Source organism: Pelobates fuscus, chromosome 6 (genome assembly GCF_036172605.1).
Source record: "Pelobates fuscus isolate aPelFus1 chromosome 6, aPelFus1.pri, whole genome shotgun sequence".
NCBI lineage: Eukaryota > Metazoa > Chordata > Amphibia > Anura > Pelobatidae > Pelobates > Pelobates fuscus.
The window spans coordinates 236,003,116-236,016,308 of record NC_086322.1 but is presented as its reverse complement, the minus strand read 5'-3'; the positions used below and the strand labels follow the sequence as shown (position 1 = coordinate 236,016,308).

The following is a 13,193-nucleotide window of genomic DNA, read 5'->3' as shown; positions in this document are numbered from 1 at the left end:
AAGGAAATTCTTTATGTGTATAGCTGCTTGGTTTATGTTTTTTTATATATACACATTCATTTATAATTTAATGATTTGCTTTTATATTAATAGAGTTGCGCTCTCCCGTTTTATATACATTTGATCTATTACTATGTAACTAGAAAAGCTGTGTAGTGGTGGGTAGCACTTAATACTTTCTAATGTGTAATATTTAGAAATCAACAAACATATAGCTATTTTGATAAGCCAAATTTTCACACAAATATATGCTTACGATAAGATTACGATTTACAGCAACGTGCTGAGTTTATTTGCAAGATGTCAGACAAATGCAGCAAAGAACAGTTGGTTAGTTGCTTTTTTTTCTAAGTGGCTTTAAAAAGTCATAGTGGCAATGCGCTTGTAGATGATGTTAACTTGACCTCACGCCTAGGTGAAAGTTTGTCACGGCTGGCAGCATAGTCCCGGACATTGGTGAGCCCAGGAACAACACAACAGCTCAAGGCACTCCTGTAGACATACATATTTTGGGCATCAAACCACTCATTACTCTTCTCGTCATAGCATTCCACATTAAATGTAGTGGTGAAGCCATTGAATCCTCCAACTACGAATAACAGATCGTCAACGACCTCAATTCCAAAGTTGCTTCGTGGGTTGAACATTTTTCGAACATTGCGCCAACTGTTTGAGACAGGACTATAACATTCAGCAGTGTACAGTCTATTTGATCCATCAAACCCACCTACCTGTAACAGATTACAAGTTGTGTCTGTTAAATATTACTAACTATCACGCATCACTCTATAGAAAAGCAATAGAACAATCATAGAAACATAGAATGTGATGGCAGATAAGAACCATTCGGCCCATCTAGTCTGCCCAGTTTTCTAAATACTCTCATTAGTCCCTGGCCTTATCTTATAGTTAGGATAGCCCTATGCCTATCCCACGCATGCTTAAACTCCTTTACTGTGTTAACCTCTACCACTTCAGCTGGAAGGCTATCCCATGCATCCACTACCCTCTCAGTAAAGTAATACTTCCTGATATTATTTTTAAACCTTTGTCCCTCTAATTTAAGACTATGTCCTCTTGTTGTGGTAGTTTTTCTTCTTTTAAATATAGTCTCCTCCTTTACTGTGGTGATTCCCTTTATGTATTCAAATGTTTCTATCACATCACCCCTGTCTCATCTATCCTCCAAGCTGTTACGTTCCTTTAACCTTTTCTTGTAAGTTTTATTCTGCTAGCATTTCCTGCTGCTCTATTACATTGTCTGCCTACTTTTAAGTCATCAGAAATAATTACCCCTAAATCCCTTTCCTCAGATGTTGAGGTTAGGACTCTATCAAATATTCTGTACTTTGCATTATCTTGTACTTATCCATATTAAATGTCAGTTGCCACAACACTGTCCATTTTCCTAGTTTACCCTCCTGGAACATCAACCCTGTTACATATCTTAGTATCATCAGCAAAAAGACATACCTTACCATCAAGACCTTCTGCAATATCACTAATAAAAATATTAAAGAGAATGGGTGAAACGCATTGAAGCGCGAGCCCGAAGTACCCCACTGGTGACAAGCCCATGCTTCGAATATCATTCATTGACTACAACCCTCTGTTGCCTGTCACTCAGCCACTGTCTTACCCATTCAAGAATATTGGAATCCAAGCGTAAAAATTGCAGTTTATTGATAAGCCAGAAGGCTGTGTGTAACAGTTTTAAAAGCCTTACGGAAATCTAGGTAAGCAATGTCTACTGCACCACCCTGATCTATTATTTTAGTTACCCAATCAAAAAAAATCAATACGATTAGTTTGGCATGATCTCCCTTGTTGTCTCTGATCTTGACATCCACCGGATTTTAGATGTTCAACAATCCTATCCTTTAACATTGTTTCTATTACTTTCCCCACTACTGAAGTAAGGCTTACTGGCCTATAGTTGCCCAACTCCTCCCTACTACCTTTCTTGTGAATGGGCACAACATTTGCTAACTTCCAATCTTCAAAGACTACTCTTGTTAAAAATGATTAGTTAAATAAATCTGTTAATGGTTTTGCTAGTACACCATTAAGCTCTTTTAATAACTTTGTGTGTATTCCATCAGGTCCCATTTACTTATCTTTACTTTTGACAGGTGAAATAGAAAATCTTCCTTTGTAAACTCACATGTAACAAATGACTCATTTATCCTTTTTCCTAACTGAGGCCCCTTTCCTTCATTTTCATCTGTAAATACTGAACAAAAATATTAATTGAGGCAGTCAGCTAGACCTTTATCCTCGTCTACATATCTTCCTTCTTTTGTTTTTAATCTAACTAATCCTTGTTTTCCTTTTCTTTTCTCATTTATGTATCTAAAAATGTTTTGTCCCCTCTTTTTACTGACTGTGCTATTTTCTCTTCCAAAATCCAAAAAGAAAACTGCAACAGTTCATTTAAAATTCCTGAGATGGAATCTAGTAGGAAACCTATAGCTGTTATGAATCACTTGGATCTCAATAATGCTACTGTAGTTTCCTTAATAGTCAGTTTCTTGGAGGGTACTTTAAATGAAGTTGGCAGAAAACAAATGCTTACTCCAGAAATTAGACATTTATATGAATAAAAATAACTAACCTACTCTTCTGCCATGTATCAACACCCCTTTTCCAATTTATATGTACATTTTGCCTGTTCACAAGGCTGTCCTTTTTTTTTAAATGCCTTACAGTCATATGCCATCAGCATGTCCATACTTCATCAAACAATCTTGATTTTCTTCCATGTTGTTTAAGGCATAGAATTCCAAATCAGTTGCTAGATAATACAGAAAGGGGCAGACACAAATGACCTAATGTACCCCGTTGGTTGGTTATAGGAAAAAGGAGTGCATTTTACTAAAATTAAAAGGACACTATAGTTAACAAAACATGTTTAGCTGCATGAAACAGTTTTGATGTATAGACCATGCCCCTTGCAGTCTCACTGCTCAATTCACTGCCATTTAGGAGTTAAATCACTTTGTTTATGCAGCCCTAGTCATACCTCCCTGCATAATTCCACAACTTATCCAAGTACAAGTCAGCCTGAAGTTTCTTTCTGCCATGCCAATATAATTCACACCTTTTATTGTCTATTGTGCAGAATATACCATTAGGCCATATGTGAGCATACATAATCCTCTGATTATGAATCATAGTGGAAAAAATATAAGCATAGTATTTTGTTAGTTTAAATGAAACAGCTATATTGTTAATGTCATTTATTCTAACTAAAACTATCATAAAAAACTTAAAAAATACATACTGCATATACTAGGTCTCCATAAGCAATTACACCAACCCCACTGCGCCTGCTACTCATGGGGGAGATTAAGCTCCATTGGTTGGTCTCAGGATTGTAGACCTCAGCTGTGAACAGGCATTCATTGCCATTAAAGCCACCACATATGTAGACCTGTGTAAAACCAAAAAACATTCCTATAAAACTTCACAGAGAAGGTAAACCAACCACTCAATCTATTGAATGTGTCATGCAGACCCAGTTACAATCTCCAATCCTCAAATTTATCTGTCAATAATATGAATAATCCAGTTAAAACATATATAGTTTAAATCAGTGGTTCTTAACCGAGTCCTCAAGTACCTCCTAACAGTCCAGGTTTTAGGGATTACCCAGTTGTGGTATTTTTAGAGACAAAAAAAAAAACACTTTAGACACAACTGGGTAATCCCTAAATCCTGGACTGGTAGGGGGGACTTGAGGACTGGGTTGGAACCCCTGGTTTAAAGCATCACTGTTGACACCATAACTTCAATTGATTGGATATGGCACCTGGAGTTCATGGGTACTGGGTCCCACATTATTACTAAACAGTTTATCAGATTAGTAGAGATTCTTGGTACCTAGCAGTCTGAAGCTACATAGTTACATAGTTACATAGTTAGATAGCTGAAAAGAGACTTGCATCCATCAAGTTCAGCCTTCCTCACATTTGTTTTTTGCTGTTGATCCAAAAGGCAAAAAAAAAAAAAACACCCAGTTTGAAGCACAATTTTGCAACAAGCTAGGACAAAAAAATCATTCTTGACCCCAGAATGGCAGTCAGATTTATCCTTGAATCAAGCAGTTATTACCCTACATTGAGAGATTATATCCTTGAATATTCTGTCTTTGCAAGTATGCATCTAGTAGCTGTTTGAATATCTGTATGGACTCTGATAAAACCACTTCTTCAGGCAGAGAATTCCACATCCTGATTGTTCTTACAGTAAAAAAACCTTTCCTTTGCCTTAGACGAAATCTTCTTTCTTCTAGTCTAAACGCATGGCCTCGTGTCCTATGTAAAGTCCGGTTTGTGAATAGATTTCCACACAATGGTTTGTATTGGCCCCGAATATATTTGTATAATGTTATCATATCCCCTCTCAGGCGACGTTTTTCTAAACTAAATAGGTTTAAATTTGTTAACCTTTCTTCATAGCTGATATGTTCCATTCCTTTTATTAATTTTGTAGCCCGCCTCTGCACTTTTTCTAGTGCCATGATATCCTTCTTTAGAACAGGTGCCCAAAATTGCACAGCATATTCAATATGTGGTCTTACCAGTGATTTATAGAGAGGCAAAATGATATTCTCGTCCCGAGAATGAATGCCCTTTTTCATGCATGACAATACCTTACTGGCCTTGGCCACTGCTGATTGACATTGCACATTGTTGCATAGTTTGTTGTCTATAACAATTCCCAAGTCCTTTTCGTGTGTTGTTATCCCTAATTCACTTCCATTAAGGGTATACGTTGCTTGTGTATTCTTTACGCCGAAGTGCATAACTTTGCATTTTTCAACATTAAATTTCATCTGCCATTTGAGTGCCCAGTCCTCCAGTCTATCTAAATCCTTCTGCAGCAAAGTAATATCTTGCTCACATTGTATTATTTTACAAAGTTTTGTGTCATCTGCAAACACTGAAACATGACTTTCAATGCTGTCTTCAAGATCATTTATAAAAATGTTAAATAGAAGGGGTCCCAGAACAGGGTCCCAGAACAGACCCCTGAGGGACACCACTTGCCACCTCTGTCCAGCTTGAAAATTTACCATTAACGACAACTCTTTGTATTCTGTTTTTAAGCCAATGTTCTACCCAAGAACAAGCATTTTCACCGAGACCGATTTCCTTGAGTTTGAACACTAATCTTTTGTGTGGAACTGTATCAAATGCATAATCCATCAATGACAAAGGGCTGGTGTGCTGTGATCGGCAGAGAGTCTCAACTGAGCATGGTATGGACTGGTATCGCATGAGGCATAAGCAAAGCTCCATATCATTTAGTAGAAATGCACACATATTCCCACCGATTCCAGGGACCTATAACCACTTAGGTGATTATGGTGCCTACAAAGTTCCTTTAATGTAAGCTATTTGATTATAAGCTTTATATTTATGAAAGCATAATATTAAGGCCCCCCTGGTTGGTGATATCTGGCAAATCTGTCTGATGCCACTAAGAATCTCTAATTCTAGTTGAATTGTTTATTCTTTTGATTTTTTTCTGTCCCTACCCTCCATTCTTGTCACTGCTGCTTCTTTAATTCCTTCCCTCACCTGTCAATCCATTTTTGGCAGACATGTTTGTAAATAAACCCTATAATGTTGATCACTTGCTTTTATTAAGAGCTAAGAAAACTAGAAATTGTTATCACGTACATTGGGTGTATATAGGAACATTTTACAGGGATCATTGATTTATTGGTTGATCCTAGATTAAATAAAATGGGATAATCACTTCTCCTTATGGTGATTATTCTCAAAACAATACCCTGATAGCTTTTTCAAGTACTCTAATTCTATAGAGTATTTATGTGTAAAGTAAATGTTACTCCACAAGTTTACATCAATATTTCCACCAACCATAAACTCTTCTCACCAAATATATAATATTCCTTACCTTTCCAGAGAGGGTGGTGGCACTGGCATCACTTCTTTGCTCATGCATAGGTGCAATCAGAGTCCACTGATTGGTTTCTGGTTGGTAACGTTCTGCAGTGTTGAGTCGTACATAGCCATCAAAACCTCCCATTGCATATATAAAGTTATCCAGAACGCCAACGCTGACATAACATCTCCTTGAGTGCATTGGGGCCACTTGGTGCCATATTTTACTTACAGGGTCAAATCGTTTTACGCTGTTGAAATAGTCTACACTATCAAATCCTCCAATGATGTAGATGAATCCCTTTAAGTATGCTGAGCCATGATAAGCCCTCGGGTTTTCCTCCTCACAAGTAACATTTACCCAACGATCAGCACGAGAATCATAAGCTTCAATGGCATTAGTAGGGCTCCCACCACTCCAGCCACCAATGGCAAACAAAATGGAAAAAGGGAGGCGGGGTCTGGTGAATGGGTTTCCGAATTCTGAATGAGAAGGTCCATTCATGTTGAGGTCACAAATAGCTTTGAGAGCATTAATGATAATGGGCTTGCAGTCTTCGTTGTCCTTCACATAGTCATTGGTTTTGACATTATTCATGAAATAGTTTGAAGGCATTAATGCTAATCGTACCTGGCAAAGAGACACATTAAACTTTATATTTACGGTATAGAGCTTTTACCTTCTACTATATAGAATATGGATCATGTTTACATTTTGACATGTCACAAATGATTCACACAACATGTAGTCTTGATCCTATAGTGTTAAAACCACGGTCTAGCCCCCACTGGTGACCAGTGCCCCCTAAATATAGTAAAATCTTACTTGTATTCAAGTCTGTAGCTGCTGCCTCTGCCCCTGATCTGCCTGCTTGGCTGACATAATCAGAAGTGGTATTCTGAGCCTATCACAATGCTTCCCCATGGATTGACTGAGACTGTCAAGGAGGCAGATCAGGGGCAGAGCCAGCACAAGCCAAACACAGCCCTGGCCAATCAGCATCTCCTCGTAGAGATGCATTAAATTAATGCATCTCTGTGAGAAAAGGTTCAGTTTCTCCATGCAGACGGTGGAAACACTAAATGGCAATCACGGTCTCAGGAGCACCTGTAGTAGCTATCCGAGGAGTGACCAGTGGAGTTATCACTAGGCTGTAATGTAAATACTAAATTTTCTCTGAAAAGACAGTGTTTACTGCAAATAAGGGAATGATTTTACTCACCAGAACAAACACAATAAGCTGTAGTTGTTCTGGTGACTAGTGTCCCTTTAATTAATATGGAGCTTCCGTTAGTTCTGCCCTGCTAAACCAGCAAGTTAGATGAGAGAGCATCAGCAGACAACTTTCAGCCAAAGAGGAGAGCCCTGCACCAGTGGTCTAGCTCAGATCAGAGATCTTATGGCTCACACTGGAGCCTGGAGGACCGCAAGTAAGTTGTCAACCCATTAGCAAATGGTTTGAATACTTACATGGGGGGCCATCAGGGGACTTAAATAGTGGTTAGGTATGCATGGGTAGACAGGCCAAGTGGTCACAATAAAATACAGCTTTTAATTCAACAAATATAATACAAGAGTCAGCAGGTATATATAATTCGTTCTACTGAATGACTATAAACTTCGATTTAAAACCATAACCTTTTGCATTGACTTTATTAAGCCAGCTTTTTTCTTTCTATGATTAAGCACATATGAATTCTTGCTATGCTTATCCACTAGCATAGATTGATAGATCGAGAAATAAGCAGCCAACTCTCTCTTCACTGCTGACTGATTTGCATTTAAAGAAACACAGGAATACTCTATAGTGCCTGTGTGCATGTTTAGGTTCCTGGCCTGTTTACTCTCTTTTTTTTCCTACACTGTGCTGGTTTTGCCATGGCCGGCCCCGTCTCCATGGCTGAGATCATCAGTCTTGATGATCTCAACCAATCCAATGCTTTCCCATGGGAAAGCATTAGGAACCTATTGCACATGCGTGACTAAACTCCGTGCTGGCCAATCAGCATCTCCTGATCCGCCAAGCAATGCAGCTCTATGAGGAACGTTCTCCATTCAGAGGGTGCAAATTGTGCCACAGGAAGCACTGCTAGTGGCCGTCTGAGTTACTTGGAGAGAGGTGTTACTAGGTGGCAATGTAAACACTGCCTTTTCTTTGAAATGATTCACACAACATGTAGTCCTGACCCTATAGTGTACAACCACCATCTAGCCCCCACTGGTGACCCGTAACCCGTGACCCCCTAACTATAGTAAAATCTTACTTGTATTCAAGTCTGTAGCTGCTGCCTCTGCCCCTGATCTGCCTGCTTTTCTTTTATTTGAAAAGGCAGCGTTTACATTGGAAAAGCCTGCAGGGGCAGGCTATAGACAACAACCACTAAATTAAGCCTTACTTGGTCTGGCGACTATAGTGTCCCTTTTTAAATTTTACATATTTAAAACAACAGGACTACAATTACCCCACACCCAAACGCCCCCCACACCTGCAAAAGGATCACAATATGGAAACACATGACACACGGGGAACAGATACCTACTACAGACACCAAATTCTTGGAACTGATACACCAAAGGTAGCTCCGTCCAAGACAAACACAAGCACACCACCAATGGATCATCTCAGGTACAAACTAATCAAATGTATAGAATCAATGAGATGTAATAAATGCTGAACCTTTTCACTATTGTGAAGATTACCCTTCCCTTACTCATCATTCTGTATCCCATAATACCTTGTGATATAATTGAAAATAAAGAATAAAGAGTTTACAAAAAATAATAAATAACAGGCCTTTTCTAAAAAAATATTATTGGAAATTGGTTCCAATATTGATAGTTAGTTATTCTGGCACTGAAAGAAGCAGGAGAACCTAATTTAATGTTGTGACTGCGTGTAATTAATTATTTATTTTTCCTATTTCCAAAGCATGTTCCTTCATTCTACAATTAACTGCTAAAGACAGTAATGAACAACTCCAAATATTTTTTCGGGTGACTTATTGTTTCTTTACAAATGAATACTCCAAGCACCATAACTACTAAAGCCTTCTGAAAGCTGGAAGCACTCTATCTGAGCTAAGCCTAGCAGGGCCGGACTGGCCCACCGGGATACCGGGAAATTTCCCGGTGGGCCGCGGCACCTGGGGGCTGCAGAGCTCTTACTCCCTATAGAGAGGGAGCCCTGCAGCCGTTTTTAAGAATATCGCGACCGCCGGCCGCATGTCGGTGCCGCCGGGTGGCCGGTCCGGCGGCACACTCTGAGGTGATTACTCACCTTGCGGCCGGCGGCCCCATCTCCTGTGCTGACAGCTATGCTGCTGTCAGTATCAGTGAGTGTGCCGGGCGGCCGCCTAAGCGATGCAGCAGCACACTCACTGATACTGACAGCAGCATAGCTGTCCGCACAGGAGGACTGAGGGAGGGGGCGGAGCTAACTACCAAGCTCCCTCGCGGTTCCCATAATTCCCAGCATCTACACATCATAGAGTAGGGATTACTCTATGATGTGGCTGTGCTGGGAATTATGGGAACTGCGAGGGAGCTTGGTAGTTAGCTCCGCCCCCTCCCTCAGTCCTCCTGTGACAAGGGGCAGACAGCAGGGACACAAACAGAGGGGAAGTAAAACTCAGGGAAGGGGGGGACAAAGAGAGGGGTAATGGAGAGACAGGGGAAGGGGGACAAAGAGAGGGGTAATGGATAGACAGGGGAAGGGGGACAAAGAGAGGGGTAATGGAGAGACAGGGGAAGGGGGGCAAAGAGAGGGGTAATGGAGAGACAGGGGAAGGGGGACAAAGTGAGGGGTAATGGAGAGACAGGGGAAGTGGGACAAAGAGAGGGGTAATGGAGCGACAGGGTAAGGGGGACAAAGAGAGGGGTAATGGAGAAACAGGGGAAGGGGGACAAAGAGAGGGGTAATGGAGAGACAGTGGAAGGTAAGGGGGACAAAGAGAGGGGTAATGGAGAGACATGGTAAGGGGGACAAAGAGAGGGGTAATGGAGAGGCAGGGGAAGGGGGACAAAGAGAGGGGTAATGGAGAGACAGGGGAAGGGGGACAAAGAGGTAATGGAGAGACATGGTAAGGGGGACAAAGAGAGGAGTAATGGAGAGACAGGGGAAGGGGGACAAAGAGGAGTAATGGAGAGACAGGGGAAGGGGGACAAAGAGAGGGGTAATGGAGAGACAGGGGAAGGGGGACAAAGAGAGGTAATGGAGAGACAGGGGAAGGGGGACAAAGAGAGGTAATGGAGAGACATGGTAAGGGGGACAAAGAGAGAGGTAATGGAGAGACAGGGGAAGGGGGACAAAGAGAGGGGTAATGGAGAGACAGGGGAAGGGGGACAAAGAGAGGGGTAATGGAGAGACAGGGAAGGGGGAAAAAGAGAGGGGTAATGGAGAGACAGGGGAAGGGGGGACAAAGAGAGGGGTAATGGAGAGACACAGGGGAAGGGGGACAAAGAGAGGGGTAATGGAGAGACACAGGGGAAGGGGGACAAAGAGAGGGTTATTTGAGAGACATGGTAAGGGGGACAAAGAGAGGGGTAATTGAGAGACAGGGGGAGGGGGACAAAGAGAGGGGTAATGGAGAGACAGGGGAAGGGGGACAAAGAGAGGGGTAATGGAGAGACATGGTAAGGGGGGGCAAAGAGAGGGGTAATGGAGAGACAGGTGAAGGGGGACAAATAGAGGGGTAATGGAGAGACACAGGGGAAGGGGGGACAAAGAGAGGGGTAATGGAGAGACACAGGGGAAGGGGATACAAAGAGAGGGGTAATGGAGAGATACAGGGGATGGGGGGACAAAGAGAGGGGTAATGGTGAGACACGGGGGGACAAAGAGAGGGGTAATAGAGAGACAGGGGATGGGTGGAATGAGAGGGGTAATGGAGAGACACAGGGGATGGGTGGATAAAGAGAGGGGTAATAGAGAGACACGGGATATGGGGGGACAAAGAGGGGTAATAGAGAGACACAGGATATGGGGGGGCAAAGAGTAATAGAGAGACACAGGGGAAGGGGGGACACAGAGACAGAGGGGTAATAGAAAGACACAGGGGATGGAGGGACAAAGAGACAGAGGGGTAATAGAGACAGGGGAAGGGGGCAAAGAGACAGAGGGGTAAGAGAGAGAGACACGGGTGGAGATGGGGAAGAGAGACACAGGGAGGAGAGGGGGAAGACAGACACATGGAGGAGAGGGGAGAAAGAGACACAGAAGGTTTGTTGAGGGAACAAAGACATACAGAAGGGAAGGGGAACAAAGTAACACAAGATTTGTGGGAGGAAACACTGGGCTGGGGGAAAAAGAGACAGAGTGGCTGGGAGAAGAGAAAGAGGCACACAGAGTCTGGAGTTAGAAAGAGACACACAGATGAGATTTGGAAAGGGAGAAAGAGAAAAAGGGGCTGGGGGAAAGAGACATACAGAGGCTGGAGAAGGGTAAAAAGAAACCCACAGGGACTGGGATGAAGTAAAAGAAACACAAGGGTCGCTGTAAGAGACAAAAAGGAGACGATACACTAAACGAGGTAAAGGTAATAGACGTAATTGATATGATCCTGACAGTAATACACACACACACACATATATATATATATGCATGTATATTGATGTGTGTATTAGCAACATATATAATTATGCCTATAATATATTAATACACATTTATATATGCATAATACACACATAAATGTCATTAATATATACATATTTGTAATGAGCACATATTGGCCCAGTCTTGTTGCTAGTTGCATACTCATGCACAATAACATATTCAAAGTGAAGAGCGTACCCATAGGACTTCAAAATGAGCAAGATAACTTAATTTTTATTTTCAGTTGTGCAACCGCATACATTCACCATTTCAATCCCAGTACTAAAATGTCCTTAATAGGCCAAATTAGTTGTACAGAAACATTGATTACATGCAAATGAATGTCTGATTAAAATAAAGGCGCTGTTTTGTTTATTTTGAAGCCCTATATGCATTCTTTCGCTGGAGTAATAGTTTTCAATTTTAAGTTATTTTTTCACCCTCTAAATCAGCACACTATGCTGGCGCGACGCATTATTGGGCTGGTATAGAATTTTTTTCCAGGGCTGCTTTTAGTTCCCAGTCCGGCCCTGAAGCCTAGCAATGCAGGGCTTGGCTCACTGGCAGAAAGCAAACAAGCCGTACACTATAGGGTTTAGCTTAGGAGCTTCCAGCTCACTGAAGGCTGCTGTAGACCTACTAAAAAGATTTGACTACTTACAATTAGTGGTTATTGTGCCAATAAATTATTTGGACTCAGTTGGACATTATTGCTGTCTGAGTATTGCATATGGAGTTTTTCATTAAACAGGGAATTGTAGAGTTATCAAAATAAATCGCAAAACAACAGAACATGAGAAATTCTCAGAATCTGTTACTTCTTTTGTCTATTCTTCTCAAATCCTGGGTTGGCAATTAACTTTGATAGACAATATTTATTGGGATTTAATCCGCTCCAGCCTACCTTGGGTAAAAGAAGTGACATATAATGACTCCGCCTTGATGAATCACACCCGATCCACTTTAGAATGGCATCAAACACTACATCTTCTTGCTTGATATTTAGTTCATCTTTATCTATGATATCAATTAATTCCTCCACTGATAACTCCAAGAATTCTTCAGATACTTTCACCATTTCTTCAAAGTTGTGGAGGATGTACATATAGGCCTCCTGGTGCAGCTTAGGGCAGTAGTAATGGTCTGTAAACCTGTACATTCCAATGCAATTTTCCATGCACAGCTGAGACTTGAGGAAATCACAGCACTCTCTGACAATACCCATTACATTGAACTGATCCGCAGCAATCAAGAGTTCTTCTACATTGTGAACAGTAACGGGTACTGTTCTGGTGTAGGCATACTCTATTAGTAGTTTCATCATACAAGGAGACACACCTGGAATACTGTAAACCTTTTTCTCAGTGGTATTCCATTCACTGGTAAATAAGGCTCTGTTGGATGAAAAAATGAGGTAATGGCATATTAGTACAAATTTAAGGTATCGTTTTAGAACTTATTTGGTGTTTTTTCATTTAACAGGTAGTTAACTTTAATGTTATATGTCTGGCAGAAAACAATAAAATACATACAAACACACATACACACATACACAAACAAGCATACAAAACTCAACGTGATAAAGTTACATGAACACAATTTCCATGACTGTAGACTACATTCTGATTGGTGTTCAGAATCAAAATAATTCATCATCTTTATTAAAGATAAGTGAACCTCGTTTTGA

General features: G+C 41.1%; 1 protein-coding gene across 1 annotated transcript; it reads right to left on the bottom strand.

Annotated features, from left to right (window-relative positions):
* Positions 1 to 346: 346 nt before the first annotated feature.
* Positions 347 to 12,923, bottom strand: KLHL10 (kelch like family member 10). The gene is made up of 4 exons (XM_063425384.1): positions 12,411 to 12,923; positions 5,929 to 6,546; positions 3,284 to 3,433; positions 347 to 731 (listed from the first exon to the last, which is right to left on the bottom strand). Exons 1-4 carry the CDS (start codon positions 12,828 to 12,830, stop codon positions 366 to 368), a joined length of 1,554 nt encoding a protein of 517 aa, XP_063281454.1. The 5' UTR covers positions 12,831 to 12,923; the 3' UTR covers positions 347 to 365.
* Positions 12,924 to 13,193: the final 270 nt, after the last annotated feature.